Source organism: Coregonus clupeaformis, chromosome 26 (assembly GCF_020615455.1).
Source record: "Coregonus clupeaformis isolate EN_2021a chromosome 26, ASM2061545v1, whole genome shotgun sequence".
Classification (NCBI taxonomy): Eukaryota; Metazoa; Chordata; class Actinopteri; order Salmoniformes; family Salmonidae; genus Coregonus; species Coregonus clupeaformis.
In genome coordinates this window covers 46,348,973-46,371,566 of record NC_059217.1, presented here as the reverse complement: position 1 = coordinate 46,371,566, position 22,594 = coordinate 46,348,973, and the positions used below count along the sequence as shown (strand labels likewise).

Here is a 22,594-nt window from a genome sequence, read left to right as displayed (position 1 = left end):
GCCTGATGAAGTGTAGGCCTGATGAAGTGTAGTAGGCCTGATGAAGTGTAGTAGGCCTGATGAAGTGTAGTAGGCCTGATGAAGTGTAGTAGGCCTGATGAAGTGTAGTAGGCCTGATGAAGTGTAGTAGGCCTGATGAAGTGTAGGCCTGATGAAGTGAAGGCCTGATGAAGTGTAGGCCTGATGAAGTGTAGGCCTGATGAAGTGTAGTAGGCCTGATGAAGTGTAGGCCTGATGAAGTGTAGGCCTGATGAAGTGTAGTAGGCCTGATGAAGTGTAGTAGGCCTGATGAAGTGTAGTAGGCCTGATGAAGTGTAGGCCTGATGAAGTGTAGTAGGCCTGATGAAGTGTAGTAGGCCTGATGAAGTGTAGGCCTGATGAAGTGTAGTAGGCCTGATGAAGTGTAGGCCTGATGAAGTGTAGTAGGCCTGATGAAGTGTAGGCCTGATGAAGTGTAGGCCTGATGAAGTGTTGTAGGCCTGATGAAGTGTAGTAGGCCTGATGAAGTGTAGTAGGCCTGATGAAGTGTAGTAGGCCTGATGAAGTGTAGTAGGCCTGATGAAGTGTAGGCCTGATGAAGTGTAGGCCTGATGAATGATCATCACTGAATGTGATGCGTAACACTTTTGGGTGTTTTGTAACAGATGTCCATTTACCAAATGGCGGGTGCACTGTTTGGATGCAGGAATTATTTTAGCGCGGACGAATGCGCGCAGGTAGCCAGACTTACAGGATCCTTTTGAAATTATTGATTGACAAAATCAGATGAAAACGTCATGACTGGTTGTGTTTATGCCACATTAAAAAGGTAATACGTTTAAAGAAGTTAAACAACAAATCTTTACTATAAGGCCCACAGAGATTAAAGTAGGCACTTTATATGTAATTCTATGATCAGGCCCCCAAACATTCTTTGGTGGAGGTCCCGTACCTAGACGTACTTCCTGCATACAGTACTATTTCCCTTGACTGGTTCGTCTCTTCCTCTGTGTGCTCCTGTAGGTCCTCCAGGAGAAGTACGGCGGATGGCAGAACATCAGCGTGGTGAACCACTTTAATTCGTCTCTTCCTCTGTGTGCTCCTAGGTCCTCCAGGAGAAGTACGGGGGATGGCAGAACATCAGCGTGGTGAACCACTTTAATGAGTTTGCCAACCTGTGTTTCGAGACATTCGGAAACCGAGTCAAATATTGGATCACCTTTAACAACCCATGGGTACATAAAGCTGTTCAAACTCTTCAAACCAAATGTATTGTTTTGGTTTGTATTGTTTTCTGTAAAGTGTGTTGAGACCTTGTAAAATACACTAAATAAACGGTCATCTATTACCATGAGCTATTTAAAGCGCTTCTTGCTGTACTTGACAAGCGCCCATCTTGGTAGTATTCATTAGGCACCAAACAAATGAAAAGGGACTGAAACAGGGAGGACTACCTGAACTTCCAACTACTTCAACATCCAATAAGAAATGCTAACTTTATTTTGTTGTTGTCTTGTTGTGCCCTAATGAATAGGACCCTGGTTGGGACAGGTAGCTGACCAGGGGGAGCAGGTAGCTGACCAGGGGGAGCAGGTAGCTGACCAGGGGGAGTAGGTAGCTGACCAGGGGGAGTAGGTAGCTGACCAGGGGGAGCAGGTAGCTGACCAAGGGGAGCAGGTAGCTGACCAGGGGGAGCTGACCAGGGGGAGTAGGTAGCTGACCAGGGGGAGCAGGTAGCTGACCAGGGGGAGCAGGTAGCTGACCAGGGGGAGCAGGTAGCTGACCAGGGGGAGCAGGTAGCTGACCAGGGGGAGCAGGTAGCTGACCAGGGGGAGCGGGTAGCTGTCCAGGGGGAGTGGGTAGCTGACCAGGGGGAGGAGGTAGCTGACCAGGGGGAGCAGGTAGCTGACCAGGGGTAGCTGACCAGGGGAGTAGGGTAGCTGACCAGGGGAGCAGGTAGCTGACCAAGGGAGCAGGTAGCTGACCAGGGGGAGCAGGTAGCTGACCAGGGGGAGCAGGTAGCTGACCAGGGGGAGCAGGTAGCTGACCAGGGGGAGTAGGTAGCTGACCAGGGGTAGCTGACCAGGGGGGAGCAGGTAGCTGACCAGGGGGAGCAGGTAGCTGACCAGGGGGAGTAGGTAGCTGACCAGGGGTAGCTGACCAGGGGGAGTAGGTAGCTGACCAGGGGGAGCAGGTAGCTGACCAAGGGGAGCAGGTAGCTGACCAGGGGGAGCAGGTAGCTGACCAGGGGTAGCTGACCAGGGGGAGTAGGTAGCTGACCAGGGGGAGCAGGTAGCTGACCAAGGGGAGCAGGTAGCTGACCAGGGGGAGCAGGTAGCTGACCAGGGGGAGCAGGTAGCTGACCAGGGGGAGCAGGTAGCTGACCAGGGGGAGCAGGTAGCTGACCAGGGGAGCAGGTAGCTGACCAGGGGGAGCAGGTAGCTGACCAGGGGTAGCTGACCAGGGGGAGTAGGTAGCTGACCAGGGGAGCAGGTAGCTGACCAGGGGGAGCAGGTAGCTGACCAGGGGAGCTGACCAGGGGGAGTAGGTAGCTGACCAGGGGGAGCAGATAGCTGACCAGGGGGAGTAGGTAGCTGACCAGGGGTAGCTGACCAGGGGGAGTAGGTAGCTGACCAGGGGGAGCAGGTAGCTGACCAAGGGGAGCAGGTAGCTGACCAGGGGGAGCAGGTAGCTGACCAGGGGTAGCTGACCAGGGGGAGTAGGTAGCTGACCAGGGGGAGTAGGTAGCTGACCAGGGGGAGCAGGTAGCTGACCAGGGGGAGCAGGTAGCTGACCAGGGGGAGCAGGTAGCTGACCAGGGGAGCAGGTAGCTGACCAGGGGGAGTAGGTAGCTGACCAGGGGGAGCAGGTAGCTGACCAGGGGAGCAGGTAGCTGACCAGGGGGGAGCAGGTAGCTGACCAGGGGGAGCAGGTAGCTGACCAGGGGAGCAGGTAGCTGACCAGGGGGGAGTAGGTAGCTGACCAGGGGTAGCTGACCAGGGGGAGTAGATAGCTGACCAGGGGGAGCAGGTAGCTGACCAGGGGGAGCAGGTAGCTGACCAGGGGGAGTAGGTAGCTGACCAAGGGGAGTAGGTAGCTGACCAGGGGGAGCAGGTAGCTGACCAGGGGGAGTAGGTAGCTGACCAGGGCGAGCAGGTAGCTGACCAGGGGTAGCTGACCAGGGGGAGTAGGTAGCTGACCAGGGGTAGCTGACCAGGGGGAGTAGGTAGCTGACCAGGGGGTGCAGGTAGCTGACCAGGGGGAGTAGGTAGCTGACCAGGGGGAGTAGGTAGCTGACCAGGGGGAGCAGGTAGCTGACCAGGGGGAGTAGGTAGCTGACCAGGGGGAGTAGGTAGCTGACCAGGGGGAGCAGATAGCTGACCAGGGGGAGTAGGTAGCTGACCAGGGTAGCTGACCAGGGGGAGTAGGTAGCTGACCAGGGGTAGCTGACCAGGGGGAGTAGGTAGCTGACCAGGGGTAGCTGACCAGGGGGAGTAGGTAGCTGACCAGGGGTAGCTGACCAGGGGGAGTAGGTAGCTGACCAGGGCGAGCAGGTAGCTGACCAGGGGGAGTAGGTAGCTGACCAGGGCGAGCAGGTAGCTGACCAGGGGTAGCTGACCAGGGGGAGCAGGTAGCTGACCAGGGGTAGCTGACCAGGGGGAGTAGGTAGCTGACCAGGGGGAGCAGGTAGCTGACCAGGGGGAGTAGGTAGCTGACCAGGGTAGCTGACCAGGGGAGTAGGTAGCTGACCAGGGGAGCAGGTAGCTGACCAGGGGGAGTAGGTAGCTGACCAGGGGGAGTAGGTAGCTGACCAGGGGGAGCAGATAGCTGACCAGGGGGAGGAGGTAGCTGACCAGGGGGAGCAGGGGGGACAGGGGGAGCAGATAGCTGACCAGGGGGAGCAGGTAGCTGACCAAGGGGAGCAGAAGGGGGGACAGGGGGAGCAGGTAGCTGACCAGGGGGAGCAGGTAGCTGACCAGGGGGAGTAGGTAGCTGACCAGGGGGAGTAGGTAGCTGACCAGGGGGAGCAGGTAGCTGACCAGGGGGAGCAGGTAGCTGACCAGGGGGAGCAGATAGCTGACCAGGGGGAGTAGGTAGCTGACCAGGGGGGATTAGGTAGCTGACCAAGGGAGCAGAAGGGGGGACAGGGGGAGCAGGTGGCTGACTAACTAGCTAGTGTCTACTAGCTAGCTTCACATACAACAGTAACACCCTACTGTCTATTATCTATCCTGTTGTCTAGTCCCTTTACCCCTACCTACAGTATACTGCTGCTACTGTCTATTATCTATCCTGTTGTCTAGTCACTTTACCCCTACCTACAGTATACTGCTGCTACTGTCTATTATCTATCCTGTTGTCTAGTCCCTTTACCCCTACCTACAGTATACTGCTGCTACTGTCTATTATCTATCCTGTTGTCTAGTCCCTTTACCCCTACCTACAGTATACTGCTGCTACTGTCTATTATCTATCCTGTTGTCTAGTCACTTTACCCCTACCTACAGTATACTGCTGCTACTGTCTATTATCTATCCTGTTGTCTAGTCCCTTTACCCCTACCTACAGTATACTGCTGCTACTGTCTATTATCTATCCTGTTGTCTAGTCCCTTTACCCCTACCTACAGTATACTGCTGCTACTGTCTATTATCTATCCTGTTGTCTAGTCACTTTACCCCTACCTACAGTATACTGCTGCTACTGTCTATTATCTATCCTGTTGTCTAGTCCCTTTACCCCTACCTACAGTATACTGCTGCTACTGTCTATTATCTATCCTGTTGTCTAGTCACTTTACCCCCTACCTACAGTATACCGCTGCTACTGTCTATTATCTATCCTGTTGTCTAGTCACTTTACCCCCTACCTACAGTATACTGCTGCTACTGTCTATTATCTATCCTGTTGTCTAGTCCCTTTACCCCTACCTACAGTATACTGCTGCTACTGTCTATTATCTATCCTGTTGTCTAGTCACTTTACCCCTACCTACAGTATACTGCTGCTACTGTCTATTATCTATCCTGTTGTCTAGTCACTTTACCCCTACCTACAGTATACTGCTGCTACTGTCTATTATCTATCCTGTTGTCTAGTCCCTTTACCCCTACCTACAGTATACTGCTGCTACTGTCTATTATCTATCCTGTTGTCTAGTCCCTTTACCCCTACCTACAGTATACTGCTGCTACTGTCTATTATCTATCCTGTTGTCTAGTCACTTTACCCCCTACCTACAGTATACTGCTGCTACTGTCTATTATCTATCCTGTTGTCTAGTCACTTTACCCCTACCTACAGTATACTGCTGCTACTGTCTATTATCTATCCTGTTGTCTAGTCACTTTACCCCTACCTATATGTACATATCTACCTCAATGACCTCGTACCCCTGCACATGGACTCAGTACTGGTATCCTGTGTACTGTACAGTATATAGCCAAGTTATCGTTACTCATTAATTGGGGAGGACGGGCTCGTGGTAATGGCTGAAGCGGAATCAGTGGAATGGTATCAGATACATCAAACGTATGGTTTCCATGGTTTCCAGGTGTTTGATGCCATTCCATTGGCTCCTTTTCGTCCTCCCCTCAGCAGCCTCCGCTGATCTACAGGTAACACACACACACACACACACACACACACACACACACACACACACACACACACACATACACACACACACACTTTGAGACGCAGAACTACTAAAATCGGAGACGCATGCGCATGTACTTTGGGGTTTTCGCAGACCACGCGGCATCAGTGTGCAATCTGCAGCTGGTTGCTTCTCTGACTGACTGACTGACCGGTGTGTTGCAGTCGGTGGCAGTGGAGGGCTATGAGACTGGCGAGCATGCTCCTGGACTGAAGCTGAGAGGGACAGGAGCCTACCGGGCCGCGCATCACATCATCAAGGTCAGAGGTCGCCCCACACCGCTTTTGTTTTTGCCCTATCGCTACACACCTGATTCCACTAATCAAAGGTTCGATGATGAATTGAAACGTTATCAATGATACCAGTTCCCTCGCTTTGTCTTGTCAGACCCATGCTAAAGTCTGGCACACCTATGACACTCAGTGGAGAGGCAAACAGAAAGGTAATCAACGTCACAGCCTTCGCCTACATGTTTACCCCTGACCGTACTACACATTCCCCAATTGGGGCAATAAAGACATTGATTGGTTGATTGATCCCATCTCCTGTAGGTCTGGTGGGCATCTCTCTGTCTGGGGACTGGGGTGAACCAGTGGACATCAGTAACCAGAAGGACATCGAGGCAGCAGAGAGATACGTCCAGTTCTACGTGGGCTGGTTCGCCACTCCCATCTTCCACGGCGACTACCCACAAGTCATGAAGGACTTTATTGGTGAGTTACATCAGATACATGACACTAGAAATTAACTATTTTCATGGCTGATGCTCACAGACAGAATCATTGCAAGACAGTAAACAAATGCTGTGTGATAATAGATTACTTTAGGGAAATGTTGATTTGCAACCTAGTCTAGTCTAGGCACACTTTATTATGTAAAGTAACTCCATTACATTTGGTGGAAGCAGTGAGATCCAGGCCTGAGTTAAACCCTAGAGGACTTAGACCCTAGAGGGTAGAGGGTACTGAGTTAGACCCTAGAGGGTACTGAGTTAGTCCCTAGAGGGTAGAGGGTACTGAGTTAGACCCTAGAGGGTACTGAGTTAGTCCCTAGAGGGTAGAGGGTACTGAGTTAGACCCTAGAGGGTAGAGGGTACTGAGTTAGTCCCTAGAGGGTAGAGGTACTGAGTTAGACCCTAGAGGGTAGAGGGTACTGAGTTAGACCCTAGAGGGTAGAGGGTACTGAGTTAGTCCCTAGAGGGTAGAGGGTACTGAGTTAGACCCTAGAGGGTAGAGGGTACTGAGTTAGACCCTAGAGGGTAGACGGTACTGAGTTAGTCCCTAGAGGGTAGAGGTACTGAGTTAGTCCCTAGAGGGTAGAGGGTACTGAGTTAGTCCCTAGAGGGTACTGAGTTAGTCCCTAGAGGGTAGAGGGTACTGAGTTAGACCCTAGAGGGTACTGAGTTAGTCCCTAGAGGGTAGAGGTACTGAGTTAGACCCTAGAGGGTAGAGGGTACTGAGTTAGACCCTAGAGGGTAGAGGGTACTGAGTTAGACCCTAGAGGGTAGAGGGTACTGAGTTAGACCCTAGAGGGTAGAGGGTACTGAGTTAGTCCCTAGAGGGTACTGAGTTAGACCCTAGAGGGTAGAGGGTACTGAGTTAGACCCTAGAGGGTAGAGGGTACTGAGTTAGTCCCTAGAGGGTTAGTCCCGTGCTTCTACACCTGCATTACTAGCTGTTTGGGGTTTTAGGCTGGGTTTCTGTACAGCACTTCGAGATATTAGCTGATGTAAGAAGGGCTATATAAAATAAAATTGATTGATTGATAGAGGGTAGAGGGTACTGAGTTAGTCCCTAGAGGGTAGAGGTACTGAGTTAGACCCTAGAGGGTAGAGGGTACTAAGTTAGTCCCTAGAGGGTAGAGGGTACTGAGTTAGTCCCTAGAGGGTACTGAGTTAGTCCCTAGAGGGTACTGAGTTAGTCCCTAGAGGGTACTGAGTTAGTCCCTAGAGGGTACTGAGTTAGACCCTAGAGGGTACTGAGTTAGTCCCTAGAGGGTACTGAGTTAGTCCCTAGAGGGTACTGAGTTGCAGAGGGTACTGAGTTAGTCCCTAGAGGGTACTGAGTTAGATCATAGAGGGTAGAGGGTACTGAGTTAGTCCCTAGAGGGTAGAGGGTACTGAATTAGTCCCTAGATAGTAGAGGTACTGAGTTAGTCCCTGGAGGGTAGAGGGTACTGAGTTAGACCCTAGAGGGTAGAGGGTACTGAGTTAGACCCTAGAGGGTACTGAGTTAGACCCTAGAGGGTAGAGGGTACTGAGTTAGTCCCTAGATAGTAGAGGTACTGAGTTAGTCCCTGGAGGGTAGAGGGTACTGAGTTAGACCCTAGAGGGTAGAGGGTACTGAGTTAGACCCTAGAGGGTAGAGGGTACTGAGTTAGACCCTAGAGGGTACTGAGTTAGTCCCTAGAGGGTAGAGGGTACTGAGTTAGTCCCTAGAGGGTAGAGGTACTGAGTTAGACCCTAGAGGTAGAGGTACTGAGTTAGACCCTAGAGGGTATGAGGGTACTGAGTTACTCCTAGAGGGTAGAGGGTACTGGTTAGACCCTAGAGGGTAGAGGGTACTGAGTTAGTCCCTAGAGGGTAGAGGGTACTGAGTTAGTCCCTAGAGGGTAGAGGGTACTGAGTTAGACCCTAGAGGGTAGAGGGTACTGAGTTAGACCCTAGAGGGTAGAGGGTACTGAGTTAGTCCCTAGAGGGTACTGAGTTAGACCCTAGAGGGTACTGAGTTAGTCCCTAGAGGGTAGAGGTACTGAGTTAGACCCTAGAGGGTAGAGGGTACTGAGTTAGACCCTAGAGGGTACTGAGTTAGACCCTAGAGGGTAGAGGTACTGAGTTAGACCCTAGAGGGTAGAGGGTACTGAGTTAGACCCTAGAGGGTAGAGGGTACTGAGTTAGACCCTAGAGGGTAGAGGGTACTGAGTTAGTCCCTAGAGGGTAGAGGGTACTGAGTTAGTCCCTAGAGGGTAGAGGGTACTGAGTTAGTCCCTAGAGGGTACTTGAGGTTAGTCCCTAGAGGGTAGAGGTACTGAATTAGTCCCCTAGGGGTAACTGAGTTAGTCCCTAGAGGGTAGAGGGTACTGAGTTAGACCCTAGAGGGTAAGGTACTGAGTTAGTCCCTAGAGGGTAGAGGGTACTGAGTTAGACCCTAGAGGGTAGAGGGTACTGAGTTAGTCCCTAGAGGGTACTGAGTTAGACCCTAGAGGGTAGAGGGTACTGAGTTAGACCCTAGAGGGTACTGAGTTAGAAAACTAAGCCCTAGAGGGTACTGAGTTAGACCCTAGTAGTTAGTTAGAGGGTACTGAGTTAGTCCCTAGAGGAAAGAGGGTACTGAGTTAGTCCCTAGAGGGTAGAAGGTACTGAGTTAGTCCCTAGAGTGTACTGAGTTAGTCCCTAGAGGGTACTGAGTTAGTCCCTAGAGGGTACTGAGTTAGTCCCTAGAGGGTACTGAGTTAGTCCCTAGAGGGTACTGAGTTAGTCCCTAGAGGGTAGAGGGTACTGAGTTAGACCCTAGAGGGTAGAGGGTACTGAGTTAGTCCCTAGAGGGTACTGAGTTAGTCCCTAGAGGGTAGAGGGTACTGAGTTAGACCCTAGAGGGTAGAGGGTACTGAGTTAGACCCTAGAGGGTAGAGGGTACTGAGTTAGTCCCTAGAGGGTACTGAGTTAGTCCCTAGAGGGTACTGAGTTAGTCCCTAGAGGGTACTGAGTTAGTCCCTAGAGGGTAGAGGTACTGAGTTAGACCCTAGAGGGTAGAGGTACTGAGTTAGACCCTAGAGGGTAGAGGTACTGAGTTAGACCCTAGAGGGTACTGAGTTAGTCCCTAGAGGGTAGAGGTACTGAGTTAGACCCTAGAGGGTACTGAGTTAGACCCTAGAGGGTAGAGGGTACTGAGTTAGACCCTAGAGGGTAGAGGGTACTGAGTTAGTCCCTAGAGGGTACTGAGTTAGTCCCTAGAGGGTAGAGGGTACTGAGTTAGTCCCTAGAGGGTACTGAGTTAGTCCCTAGAAGGTACTGAGTTAGTCCCTAGAAGGTAGAGGGTACTGAGTTAGACCCTAGAGGGTAGAGGGTACTGAGTTAGACCCTAGAGGGTAGAGGGTACTGAGTTAGACCCTAGAGGGTAGAGGTACTGAGTTAGACCCTAGAGGGTAGAGGGTACTGAGTTAGTTCCTAGAGGGTAGAGGGTACTGAGTTAGATTCTAGAGGGTAGAGGTACTGAGTTAGACCCAAGAGGGTAGAGGGTACTGAGTTAGTCCCTAGAGGGTACTGAGTTAGTCCCTAGAGGGTACTGAGTTAGTCCCTAGAGGGTAGAGGGTACTGAGTTAGTTTTAGAGGGTAGAGGGTACTGAGTTAGTCCCTAGAGGGTACTGAGTTAGACCCTAGAGGGTACTGAGTTAGTCCCTAGAGGGTACTGAGTTAGTCCCTAGAGGGTACTGAGTTAGTCCCTAGAGGGTACTGAGTTAGTCCCTAGAGGGTACTGAGTTAGTCCCTAGAGGGTACTGAGTTAGTCCCTAGAGGGTAGAGGGTACTGAGTTAGACCCTAGAGGGTAGAGGGTACTGAGTTAGTCCCTAGAGGGTACTGAGTTAGTCCCTAGAGGGTAGAGGTACTGAGTTGGACCCTAGAGGGTAGAGGGTACTGAGTTAGACCCTAGAGGGTAGAGAGTACTGAGTTAGTCCCTAGAGGGTACTGAGTTAGACCCTAGAGGGTAGAGGGTACTGAGTTAGTCCCTAGAGGGTACTGAGTTAGTCCTTAGAGGGTAGAGGGTACTGAGTTAGTCCCTATAGGGTAGAGGGTACTGAGTTAGACCCTAGAGGGTAGAGGTACTGAGTTAGTCCCTAGAAGGTAAAGGTACTGAGTTAGTCCCTAGAGGGTACTGAGTTAGACCCTAGAGGGTACTGAGTTAGTCCCTAGAGGGTACTGAGTTAGTCCCTAGAGGGTAGAGGGTACTGAGTTAGTCCCTAGAGGGTAGAGGGTACTGAGTTCGACCCTAGAGGGTAGAGGGTACTGAGTTAGTCCCTAGAGGGTAGAGGTACTGAGTTAGACCCTAGAGGGTACTGAGTTAGTCCCTAGAGGGTAGAGGGTACTGAGTTAGACCCTAGAGGGTAGAGGGTACTGAGTTAGCCCCTAGAGGGTACTGAGTTAGTCCCTAGAGGGTAGAGGGTACTGAGTTAGTCCCTAGAGGGTACTGAGTTAGTCCCTATAGGGTAGAGGGTACTGAGTTAGACCCTAGATGGTAGAGGGTACTGAGTTAGTCCCTAGAGGGTAGAGGGTACTGAGTTAGTCCCTAGAGGGTACTGAGTTAGTCCCTAGAGGGTACTGAGTTAGTCCCTAGAGGGTACTGAGTTAGTCCCTAGAGGGTACTGAGTTAGTCCCTAGAGGGTACTGAGTTAGTCCCTAGAGGGTACTGAGTGAGTCCCTAGAGGGTAGAGGGTACTGAGTTAGTCCCTAGAGGGTAGAGGGTACTGAGTTAGTCCCTAGAGGGTAGAGGGTACTGAGTTAGTCCCTAGAGAGTACTGAGTTAGTCCCTAGAGGGTACTGAGTTAGTCCCTAGAGGGTACTGAGTTAGTCCCTAGAGGGTAGAGGTACTGAGTTAGTCCCTAGAGGGTACTGAGTTAGTCCCTAGAGGGTACTGAGTTAGTCCCTAGAGGGTACTGAGTTAGTCCCTAGAGGGTACTGAGTTAGTCCCTAGAGGGTACTGAGTTAGACCCTAGAGGGTAGAGGGTACTGAGTTAGTCCCTAGAGGGTAGAGGGTACTGAGTTAGTCCCTAGAGGGTAGAGGGTACTGAGTTAGTCCCTAGAGGGTACTGAGTTAGTCCCTAGAGGGTAAAGGGTACTGAGTTAGACCCTAGAGGGTACTGAGTTAGACCCTAGAGGGTACTGAGTTAGTCCCTAGAGGGTACTGAGTTAGTCCCTAGAGGGTAGAGGGTACTGAGTTAGACCCTAGAGGGTAGAGGTACTGAGTTAGACCCTAGAGGGTAGAGGTACTGAGTTAGACCCAAGAGGGTAGAGGGTACTGAGTTAGTCCCTAGAGGGTACTGAGTTAGTCCCTAGAGGGTAGAGGGTACTGAGTTAGTCCCTAGAGGGTAGAGGGTACTGAGTTAGACCCTAGAGGGTAGAGGGTACTGAGTTAGTCCCTAGAGGGTAGAGGGTACTGAGTTAGACCCTAGAGGGTACTGAGTTAGACCCTAGAGGGTGCTGAGTTAGTCCCTAGAGGGTACTGAGTTAGTCCCTAGAGGGTAGAGGGTACTGAGTTAGTCCCTAGAGGGTAGAAGGTACTGAGTTAGTCCCTAGAGGGTACTGAGTTAGTCCCTAGAGGGTACTGAGTTAGTCCCTAGAGGGTACTGAGTTAGTCCCTAGAGGGTACTGAGTTAGTCCCTAGAGGGTAGAGGGTACTGAGTTAGACCCTAGGGTAGAGGGTACTGAGTTAGTCCCTAGAGGGTACTGAGTTAGTCCCTAGAGGGGAGGTACTGAGTTGGACCCTAGAGGGTAGAGGGTACTGAGTTAGACCCTAGAGGGTAGAGAGTACTGAGTTAGTCCCTAGAGGGTACTGAGTTAGACCCTAGAGGGTAGAGGGTACTGAGTTAGTCCCTAGAGGGTACTGAGTTAGTCCCTAGAGGGTAGAGGGTACTGAGTTAGTCCCTATAGGGTAGAGGGTACTGAGTTAGACCCTAGAGGGTAGAGGTACTGAGTTAGTCCCTAGAAGGTAAAGGTACTGAGTTAGTCCCTAGAGGGTACTGAGTTAGTCCCTAGAGGGTACTGAGTTAGTCCCTAGAGGGTACTGAGTTAGTCCCTAGAGGGTAGAGGGTACTGAGTTAGTCCCTAGAGGGTAGAGGGTACTGAGTTCGACCCTAGAGGGTAGAGGGTACTGAGTTAGTCCCTAGAGGGTAGAGGTACTGAGTTAGACCCTAGAGGGTACTGAGTTAGTCCCTAGAGGGTAGAGGGTACTGAGTTAGACCCTAGAGGGTAGAGGGTACTGAGTTAGCCCCTAGAGGGTACTGAGTTAGTCCCTAGAGGGTAGAGGGTACTGAGTTAGTCCCTAGAGGGTACTGAGTTAGTCCCTATAGGGTAGAGGGTACTGAGTTAGACCCTAGATGGTAGAGGGTACTGAGTTAGTCCCTAGAGGGTAGAGGGTACTGAGTTAGTCCCTAGAGGGTACTGAGTTAGTCCCTAGAGGGTACTGAGTTAGTCCCTAGAGGGTACTGAGTTAGTCCCTAGAGGGTACTGAGTTAGTCCCTAGAGGGTACTGAGTTAGTCCCTAGAGGGTACTGAGTTAGTCCCTAGAGGGTAGAGGGTACTGAGTTAGTCCCTAGAGGGTAGAGGGTACTGAGTTAGTCCCTAGAGGGTAGAGGGTACTGAGTTAGTCCCTAGAGAGTACTGAGTTAGTCCCTAGAGGGTACTGAGTTAGTCCCTAGAGGGTAGAGGGTACTGAGTTAGTCCCTAGAGGGTACTGAGTTAGTCCCTAGAGGGTACTGAGTTAGTCCCTAGAGGGTACTGAGTTAGTCCCTAGAGGGTAGCGGAGTACCTAGAGGGTACTGAGTTAGACCCTAGAGGGTAGAGGTACTGAGTTAGTCCCTAGAGGGTAGAGGGTACTGAGTTAGTCCCTAGAGGGTAGAGGGTACTGAGTTAGTCCCTAGAGGGTACTGAGTTAGTCCCTAGAGGGTAAAGGGTACTGAGTTAGACCCTAGAGGGTACTGAGTTAGACCCTAGAGGGTAGAGGGTACTGAGTTAGTCCCTAGAGGGTACTGAGTTAGTCCCTAGAGGGTAGAGGGTACTGAGTTAGACCCTAGAGGGTAGAGGTACTGAGTTAGACCCTAGAGGGTAGAGGTACTGAGTTAGACCCAAGAGGGTAGAGGGTACTGAGTTAGTCCCTAGAGGGTACTGAGTTAGTCCCTAGAGGGTAGAGGGTACTGAGTTAGTCCCTAGAGGGTAGAGGGTACTGAGTTAGACCCTAGAGGGTAGAGGGTACTGAGTTAGTCCCTAGAGGGTAGAGGGTACTGAGTTAGACCCTAGAGGGTACTGAGTTAGACCCTAGAGGGTGCTGAGTTAGTCCCTAGAGGGTACTGAGTTAGTCCCTAGAGGGTAGAGGGTACTGAGTTAGTCCCTAGAGGGTACTGAGTTAGTCCCTAGAGGGTACTGAGTTAGTCCCTAGAGGGTACTGAGTTAGTCCCTAGAGGGTACTGGAGTTAGTCCCTAGAGGGTACTGAGTTAGTCGTAGAGGGTACTGAGTTAGTCCCTAGAGGGTAGAGGGTACTGAGTTAGACCCTAGAGGGTAGAGGGTACTGAGTTAGACCCTAGAGGGTACTGAGTTAGTCCCTAGAGGTACTATTAGTCCCTAGAGGGTACTGAGTTAGTCCCTAGAGGGTAGAGGGTACTGAGTTAGACCCTAGAGGGTAGAGGGTACTGAGTTAGTCCCTAGAGGGTACTGAGTTAGTCCCTAGAGGGTAGAGGGTACTGAGTTAGTCCCTAGAGGGTACTGAGTTAGTCCCTAGAAGGTACTGAGTTAGTCCCTAGAAGGTAGAGGGTACTGAGTTAGACCCTAGAGGGTAGAGGGTACTGAGTTAGACCCTAGAGGGTAGAGGGTACTGAGTTAGTCCCTAGAGGGTAGAGGGTACTGAGTTAGTCCCAATGGGGTGAGTTAGTCCCTAGAGGGTAAAGGTACTGAGTTAGTCCCTAGAGGGTAGAGGGTACTGAGTTAGTCCCTAGAGGGTACTGAGTTAGTCCCTAGAGGGTAGAGGGTACTGAGTTAGACCCTAGAGGGTACTGAGTTAGACCCTAGAGGGTACTGAGTTAGACCCTAGAGGGTACTGAGTTAGTCCCTAGAGGGTAGAGGGTACTGAGTTAGTCCCTAGAGGGTACTGAGTTAGACCCTAGAGGGTAGAGGGTACTGAGTTAGACCCTAGAGGGTAGGGTACTGAGTTAGACTCGTAGAGGGTACTGAGTTAGTCCCTAGAGGGTAGAGGGTACTGAGTTAGACCCTAGAGGGTACTGAGTTAGACCCTAGAGGGTAGAGGGTACTGAGTTAGACCCTAGAGGGTAGAGGGTACTGAGTTAGACCCTAGAGGGTACTGAGTTAGACCCTAGAGGGTAGAGGGTACTGAGTTAGACCCTAGAGGGTAGAGGGTACTGAGTTAGACCCTAGAGGGTAGAGGGTACTGAGTTAGACCCTAGAGGGTACTGAGTTAGTCCCTAGAGGGTACTGAGTTAGACCCTAGAGGGTAGAGGTACTGAGTTAGTCCCTAGAGGGTAGAGGGTACTGAGTTAGACCCTAGAGGGTAGAGGGTACTGAGTTAGACCCTAGAGGGTACTGAGTTAGTCCCTAGAGGGTAGAGGGTACTGAGTTAGACCCTAGAGGGTAGAGGGTACTGAGTTAGACCCTAGAGGGTACTGGGTTAGACCCTAGAGGGTAGAGGTACTGAGTTAGTCCCTAGAGGGTAGAGGGTACTGAGTTAGACCCTAGAGGGTACTGAGTTAGTCCCTAGAGGGTAGAGGGTACTGAGTTAGTCCCTAGAGGGTAGAGGGTACTGAGTTAGACCCTAGAGGGTACTGAGTTAGTCCCTAGAGGGTAGAGGGTACTGAGTTAGACCCTAGAGGGTAGAGGGTACTGAGTTAGTCCCTAGAGGGTAGAGGGTACTGAGTTAGTCCCTAGAGGGTAGAGGGTACTGAGTTAGTCCCTAGAGGGTAGAGGTACTGAGTTAGTCCCTAGAGGGTACTGAGTTAGTCCCTAGAGGGTAGAGGGTACTGAGTTAGACCCTAGAGGGTAGAGGGTACTGAGTTAGTCCCTAGAGGGTAGAGGGTACTGAGTTAGTCCCTAGAGGGTACTGAGTTAGACCCTAGAGGGTAGAGGGTACTGAGTTAGACCCTAGAGGGTAGAGGGTACTGAGTTAGTCCCTAGAGGGTAGAGGTACTGAGTTAGACCCTAGAGGGTAGAGGGTACTGAGTTAGTCCCTAGAGGGTAGAGGGTACTGAGTTAGACCCTAGAGGGTAGAGGGTACTGAGTTAGACCCTAGAGGGTACTGAGTTAGACCCTAGAGGGTAGAGGGTACTGAGTTAGACCCTAGAGGGTAGAGGGTACTGAGTTAGTCCCTAGAGGGTAGAGGTACTGAGTTAGTCCCTAGAGGGTAGAGGGTACTGAGTTAGACCCTAGAGGGTAGAGGTACTGAGTTAGTCCCTAGAGGGTAGAGGGTACTGAGTTAGACCCTAGAGGGTACTGAGTTAGTCCCTAGAGGGTAGAGGGTACTGAGTTAGTCCCTAGAGGGTAGAGGTACTGAGTTAGACCCTAGAGGGTAGAGGGTACTGAGTTAGTCCCTAGAGGGTAGAGGTACTGAGTTAGACCCTAGTAGAGGGTACTGAGTTAGACCCTAGAGGGTAGGGGTACTGAGTTAGACCCTAGGGTAGAGGGTACTGAGTTAGACCCTAGAGGGTAGAGGGTACTGAGTTAGACCCTAGAGGGTAGAGGGTACTGAGTTAGTCCCTAGAGGGTACTGAGTTAGTCCCTAGAGGGTAGAGGGTACTGAGTTAGTCCCTAGAGGGTAATGAGTTAGTCCCTAGAGGGTAGAGGGTACTGAGTTAGTCCCTAGAGGGTACTGAGTTAGTCCCTAGAGGGTAGAGGGTACTGAGTTAGTCCCTAGAGGGTAATGAGTTAGTCCCTAGAGGGTAGAGGGTACTGAGTTAGTCCCTAGAGGGTACTGAGTTAGTCCCTAGAGGGTAGAGGTTACTGAGTTAGACCCTAGAGGGTAGAGGGTACTGAGTTAGTCCCTAGAGGGTACTGAGTTAGACCCTAGAGGGTAGAGGTACTGAGTTAGACCCTAGAGGGTAGAGGGTACTGAGTTAGACCCTAGAGGGTACTGGGTTAGACCCTAGAGGGTAGAGGGTACTGAGTTAGTCCCTAGAGGGTAGAGGTACTGAGTTAGTCCCTAGAGGGTACTGAGTTAGTCCCTAGAGGGTAGAGGGTACTGAGTTAGTCCCTAGAGGGTAGAGGTACTGAGTTAGTCCCTAGAGGGTGTACTGAGTTAGTCCCTAGAGGGTAGAGTTAGACCCTAGAGGGTAATCTGAGTTAGTCCCTAGAGGGTAGAGGTACTGAGTTAGACCCTAGAGGGTAGAGGGTACTGAGTTAGACCCTAGAGGGTAGAGGGTACTGAGTTAGACCCTAGAGGGTAGAGGTACTGAGTTAGTCCCTAGAGGGTAGAGGGTACTGAGTTAGACCCTAGAGGGTAGAGGGTACTGAGTTAGTCCCTAGAGGGTAGAGGGTACTGAGTTAGACCCTAGTAGAGGTACTGAGTTAGACCTAGTGAAGTGCTGAAGGGTACTGAGTTAGTCCCTAGAAGGTAGAGGGTACTGAGTTAGTCCCTAGAGGGTACTGAGTTAGACCCTAGAGGGTAGAGGGTACTGAGTTAGTCCCTGTGTCTCCCTCTCCGTCTCCGCCCAGCAGGCCCTGGGTACGTCCCGCCTACCCTACCCAGGGTTAGGGGTTAGGATTAGGGTCTAACTGTGTGCCTCCAACTAGGCTCTCTCTGTCTCTCTCCAGGTCGTAAGAGCGCCCAGCAGGGCCTGGGGACGTCCCGCCTCCCCACCTTCTCTTCCCAGGAGAAGAGCTACATCAAGGGCACCTGCGACTTCCTGGGCATCGGCCACTTCACCACCCGCTACATCACCCAGAAGAACTACCCGTCGGGACGCGGCAGCAGCAGCTACTTCACTGACAGGTAGCCTACTAGCACTGCTAAGATACTGTATATTGACAGAAGTGGGAAAAGTACTGTATTGTCATACTTGAGTAAAAGTAAAAGTTATATCAATGGAAAATGCCACAAAGTCTCCTTGAGTATAAAAATATCTGGTTTTTAATTGTAGGCTACTTTAGTAGAGAGTCTAATACAGAGCGATTTTACAACACTTGTCCTTTCAGATGTTCTGTGTGTATATATGTTAATGAGGTAGTCCACTGTTTGCACTTTCTTATCTTGCATGTGACCATTTGTAGGGGAAAAAAAGTATTTAGTCAGCCACCAATTGTGCAAGTTCTCCCACTTAAAAAGATGAGAGAGGCCTGTAATTTTCATCATAGGTACACGTCAACTATGACAGACAAATTGAGGAAAAAAAATCCAGAAAATCACATTGTAGGATTTTAATGAAATTATTTGCAAATTATGGTGGAAAATAAGTATTTGGTCACCTACAAACAAGCAAGATTTCTGGCTCTCACAGACCTGTAACTTCTTCTTTAAGAGGCTCCTCTGTCCTCCACTCGTTACCTGTATTAATGGCACCTGTTTGAACTTGTTATCAGTATAAAAGACACCTGTCCACAACCTCAAACAGTCGCACTCCAAACTCCACTATGGCCAAGACCAAAGAGCTGTCAAAGGACACCAGAAACAAAATTGTAGACCTGCACCAGGCTGGGGAAGACTGAATCTGTAATAGGTAAGCAGCTTGGTTTGAGGGAAATCAACTGTGGGGAGCAATTATTAGGAAATGGAAGACATACAAGACCACTAATAATCTCCCTCGATCTGGGGCTCCACGCAAGATCTCACCCTGTGGGGTCAAAATTATCACAAGAACGGTGAGCAAAAATCCCAGAACCACACGGGGGACCTAGTGAATGACCTGCAGAGAGCTGGGACCAAAGTAACAAAGCCTACCATCAGTAACACACTACGCCGCTAGGGACTCAAATCCTGCAGTGCCAGACGTGTCCCCCTGCTTAAGCCAGTACATGTCCAGGCCCGTCTGAAGTTTGCTAGAGTGCATTTGGATGATCCAGAAGAGGATTGGGAGAATGTCATATGGTCAGATGAAACCAAAATATAACTTTTTGTTAAAAACTCAACTCTCGTGTTTGGAGGACAAAGAATGCCCGAGTTGCATCCAAAGAACACCATACCTACTGTGAAGCATGGGGGTGGAAACATCATGCTTTGGGGCTGTTTTTCTGCAAAAGGGACCAGGACGACTGATCCGTGTAAAGGAAAGAATGAATGGGGCCATGTATCGTGAGATTTTGAGTGAAAACCTCCTTCCATCAGCAAGGGCATTGAAGATGAAACGTGGCTGGGTCTTTCAGCATGACAATGATCCCAAACACACCGCCCGGCAACGAAGGAGTGGCTTCGTAAGAAGCATTTCAAGGTCCTGGAGTGGCCTAGCCAGTCTCCAGATCTCAACCCCATAGAAAATCTTTGGAGGGAGTTGAAAGTCCGTGTTGCCCAGCGACAGCCCCAAAACATCACAATGTGATTTTCTGGATATTTTTTTCTCATTTTGTCTGTCATAGTTGACGTGTACCTATGATGAAAATTACAGGCCTCTCTCATCTTTTTAAGTGGTAGAACTTGCACAATTGGTGGCTGACTAAATACTTTTTTTCCCCACTGTATATTATATTATGTTCAACTTTAACTACTGTAGATACGGTGCATTCGGAAAGTATTCAGACCCCTTAAATTATTCCAGATTTTGTTGCGTTACAGCCCGAATTCAAAATTGATTACATCGATTTTTATTCTCACCCCATAATGACAAAGTGAAAACTTGTTTAGATATTTTTGCAAATTTATTAAAAATGAAATACAGAAATATCTAATTTACATAAGTATTCACACCCCTGAGTCAATACTTTGTAGAAGTACCTTTGGCAGTGATTACAGCTGTGAGTCTTTCTGGGTAAGTCTCTAAGAGCTTTCCACACCTGGATTGTGCAACATTTGTATTGCACAATATTTGCCAATTTATTATTTTCAAAATTCTTCAAGCTCTGTCAAAGTGGTTGTTGATCAACGCTAGACAGACATTTTCAAGTCTTTGCTAGACAACCTTTGTCAACTCTTGCCATAGATTTCCTAGCTGATTTAAGTCAAAATTGTAACAAAACATAACGCTTTGTATTCAGGACAAAAAGTTAATTGCTTTGCCACATGTTTTGCAGTATTACTTTAGTGCCTTGCTGCAAACAGGATGCATGTTTTGGAATATTTGTATTCTGTAAAGGCTTACTTTTTTTCACTCTTTCATTTAGGTTAGTATTGTGGAGTAACTACAATGTTGTTGATCCATCCTCAGTTTTTTCCTATCACAGCCATTAAACTCTGTAACTGTTTTAAAGTCACCATTGGCCTCATGGGTGACTTGAGTCAAGGGGTGTGAATACTTTCTGGAATTTTTTTTACTTTTGTTTTACTTTACCAGGTAAGTTGACTGAGAACACATTCTCATTTACAGCAACGACCTGGGGAATAGTTACTGGGGAGAGGAGGGGGGGAGGAATGAGCCAATTCTAACTGTACTTGATAGCATATTTATTATTATTATTATGAGTATGTTTATTATGATTATTATTATGAGTATGATGATTATATGATTACGATTCTTATGAGTATTATTATGATTCTGATTATTCTGATTATTATTCTGATTACGATGATCATTATGATGCTGATCTTGAACAGAGACCTAGTTGGCCTGGTGGATCCCCACTGGCCTGATCCTGGATCAGAGTGGCTCTACTCTGTCCCCTGGGGGTTCAGACGCCTGCTCAACTTCGTCAAGGTAAAGACCGTGCGTGTTAGCCATCGTTAAGGTGTATTGTTTTACGCTTCAAAACTAGGGTTTGATACTGTAGCAAAAGGGTCTCTCTTAGCAATAGGCCTTCAAATCTCCTAACCTCACCACCACCATCGGTAGAACAACTGATCCTGCACTAAAACTATTTACTTGTTGTAATAGTAGTACTAATTGTAGTAGCAGTAGAATAGTAATGTAGTGGGTATACAGTGTATATGATATTATAATTTTCTTTATATTTACAATTAAAGGGAATTTTCAGAGTTCTTCTTCTCTCTCTCTCTCTCTGACCTGTCCTCTCACCAGCCCCTCTCTCTCTGACCTGTCCTCTCACCAGGCCTTCTCTCTCTCTCTCTCTCTCTCTCTCTCTCTCTCTCTCTCTCTCTCTGACTATCTGCTACATGGAGGCTGATCACTAATTTCACTGTAAATAAATGACCAGGAGTTATTCATTAGCAGCTACACTGAACAAAAATATAAACTCAACATGTAAATTGTTGGTCCCATGTTTCATGAGCCGAAATAAAAGATCCCAGAAATGTTCCATAAGCACAAAAATATTTCTCAAATGTTGTGCACAAATGTGTTTACATCCCTGTTAGTGAGCATTTCTCCTTTGCCAAAATAATCCCATCCAGCTGACAGGTGTGGCATATCAAGAAGCTGATTAAACGTCATGATCATTACACAGGTGCACCTTGTGCTGGGGACAATAAAATGCCACTAAAACGTGCAGTTTTGTCACACAACACAATGCCACAGATGTCTCAAGGTTTGAGGGAGCGCGCAATTGGCAACCACCCAATGTCACAGCATTTAAACGCTTGTGTGGGGGGGTGAGACCAATGTAAATAAGACAGACTTCCTGAGAGAACCAGAAAACCTTTTTGCATTTTAGTAATTCAAAGTTCACCCTGTCCAGATACAAGTTACCACAGAGATCATACATCCATACAGATAGCGCCAGAGTTATCCTCAGTGAACAAGTTTCAGATAGAATAATACTATAGTATGCATGTACGGTTTCTAATCACATTCAATATTCAGTGGTCTAGATACTGTAACAGAAAGATACATTTAGGCCCCTCAGAGGGGGAAGGGCTGACTAGTCCTTGGGCATTGTCCTATCCTTGTATTCCTGGACCATTTACCATGCAGATCTAGGTGACAGAACACATACATTGGGGCTGAGCCAGCAGTAGTAGTAGCAGTAGTAGTAGTAGTAGTAGTAGTAGTAGTAGTAGTAGCAGTAGTAGTAGCAGTAGTAGTAGTAGCAGCAGCAGTAGTAGTAGCAGTAGTAGTAGCAGTAGTAGTAGTAGTAGTAGTAGTAGCAGTAGTAGTAGCAGTAATGGTAGCAGTAGTAGTGTAGCAGCAGTGAGTAGTAGCAGTAGTGGTAGCAGCAGCTAGCAGCAGCAGTAGTAGTAGTAGTAGCAGTAGCTGCAGTAGCAGTAGCAGCAGTAGTAGCAGTATGTAGTAGCAGTAGTGGTAGCAGTAGTAGTAATAGTAGCAGTAGTAATAGCAGTAGTAGCATGGCAATATGTAGTAGTAGTAGTAGCAGTATAGTGTAGTAGCAGTATTAGTAGTAGCAGTGTAGTGATAGCAGCAATGTAGCAGTAGCAGTAGTGGTAGCGGTAGTACGTAGCAGTAGTAGCAGTAGCAGTGTGTAGTAGTAGTAATAGTAGCAGTAGTAGTAGCAGCAATAGCAGTATATAATGCGCAGTAGTAATAGTAGCAGCGGCGTAGTAGCAGCAGTAGTAGCAGTAGCAGTAGCAGTAGCAGTAGCAGCAGTAGCAGTAGTAGTAGCAGTAGTGCAGTAGTAGTAGTAGTAGCAGTAGTAGTAGCAGTAGTAGTAGTAGCAGCAGTAGTAGTGAGTAGCAGTAGCAGTAGTAGTAGTAGTAGCAGCAGTAGTAGCAGTAGCAGTAGTAGCAGTATTAGTAGTCCAGTAGCAGTGTAGTAGTAGTAGTAGCAGTAGTAGCATGGCAGTAGTGTGGTAGTAGCAGTAGCAGTAGCAGTAGCAGTGCTGTAGCAGCAGCAGCAGCAGCAGTAGTAGTAGTAGCAGTAGTAGCAGCAGTAGTATGCAGCGTAGTAGTAGCAGCAGTAGCAGTAGCAGTAGTAGCAGTAGTAGTAGTAGCAGTAGCAGTAGTAGTAGTGGCAGCAGTAGTCAGTAGTAGTAGTAGCAGTAGTAGCAGTAGTAGCAGCAGTAGTAGTAGTAGCAGTAGCAGTAGCAGTAGCAGTAGCAGTGCAGCAGTAGCAGTAGCAGTAGTAGTAGCAGCAGCAGTGGTAGTAGCAGTAGCAGTAGTAGCAGTGCAGTAGCAGCGTAGTAGTAGTGGTGCGTGCGTGTGGTACGGTAGTAGGTAGTAGTAGTAGTAGCAGTAGTGTATATGCAGTAGCAGTA

At 49.1% G+C, this 22,594-nt stretch overlaps 1 protein-coding gene across 1 annotated transcript in view; it reads left to right on the top strand.

The window, feature by feature from the left end:
- lctlb (lactase-like b) overlaps positions 1-22,594 on the top strand; it is a 58,655-nt gene that overhangs the window by 25,308 nt on the left and 10,753 nt on the right. The window contains exons 6-11 of the mRNA XM_045207888.1: positions 1,086-1,214; positions 5,803-5,898; positions 6,026-6,080; positions 6,190-6,351; positions 17,159-17,336; positions 20,085-20,184. Of these exons, the coding sequence (XP_045063823.1) occupies positions 1,086-1,214; positions 5,803-5,898; positions 6,026-6,080; positions 6,190-6,351; positions 17,159-17,336; positions 20,085-20,184 (720 nt within the window). The remainder of the gene's footprint in view (positions 1-1,085; positions 1,215-5,802; positions 5,899-6,025; positions 6,081-6,189; positions 6,352-17,158; positions 17,337-20,084; positions 20,185-22,594) is intronic.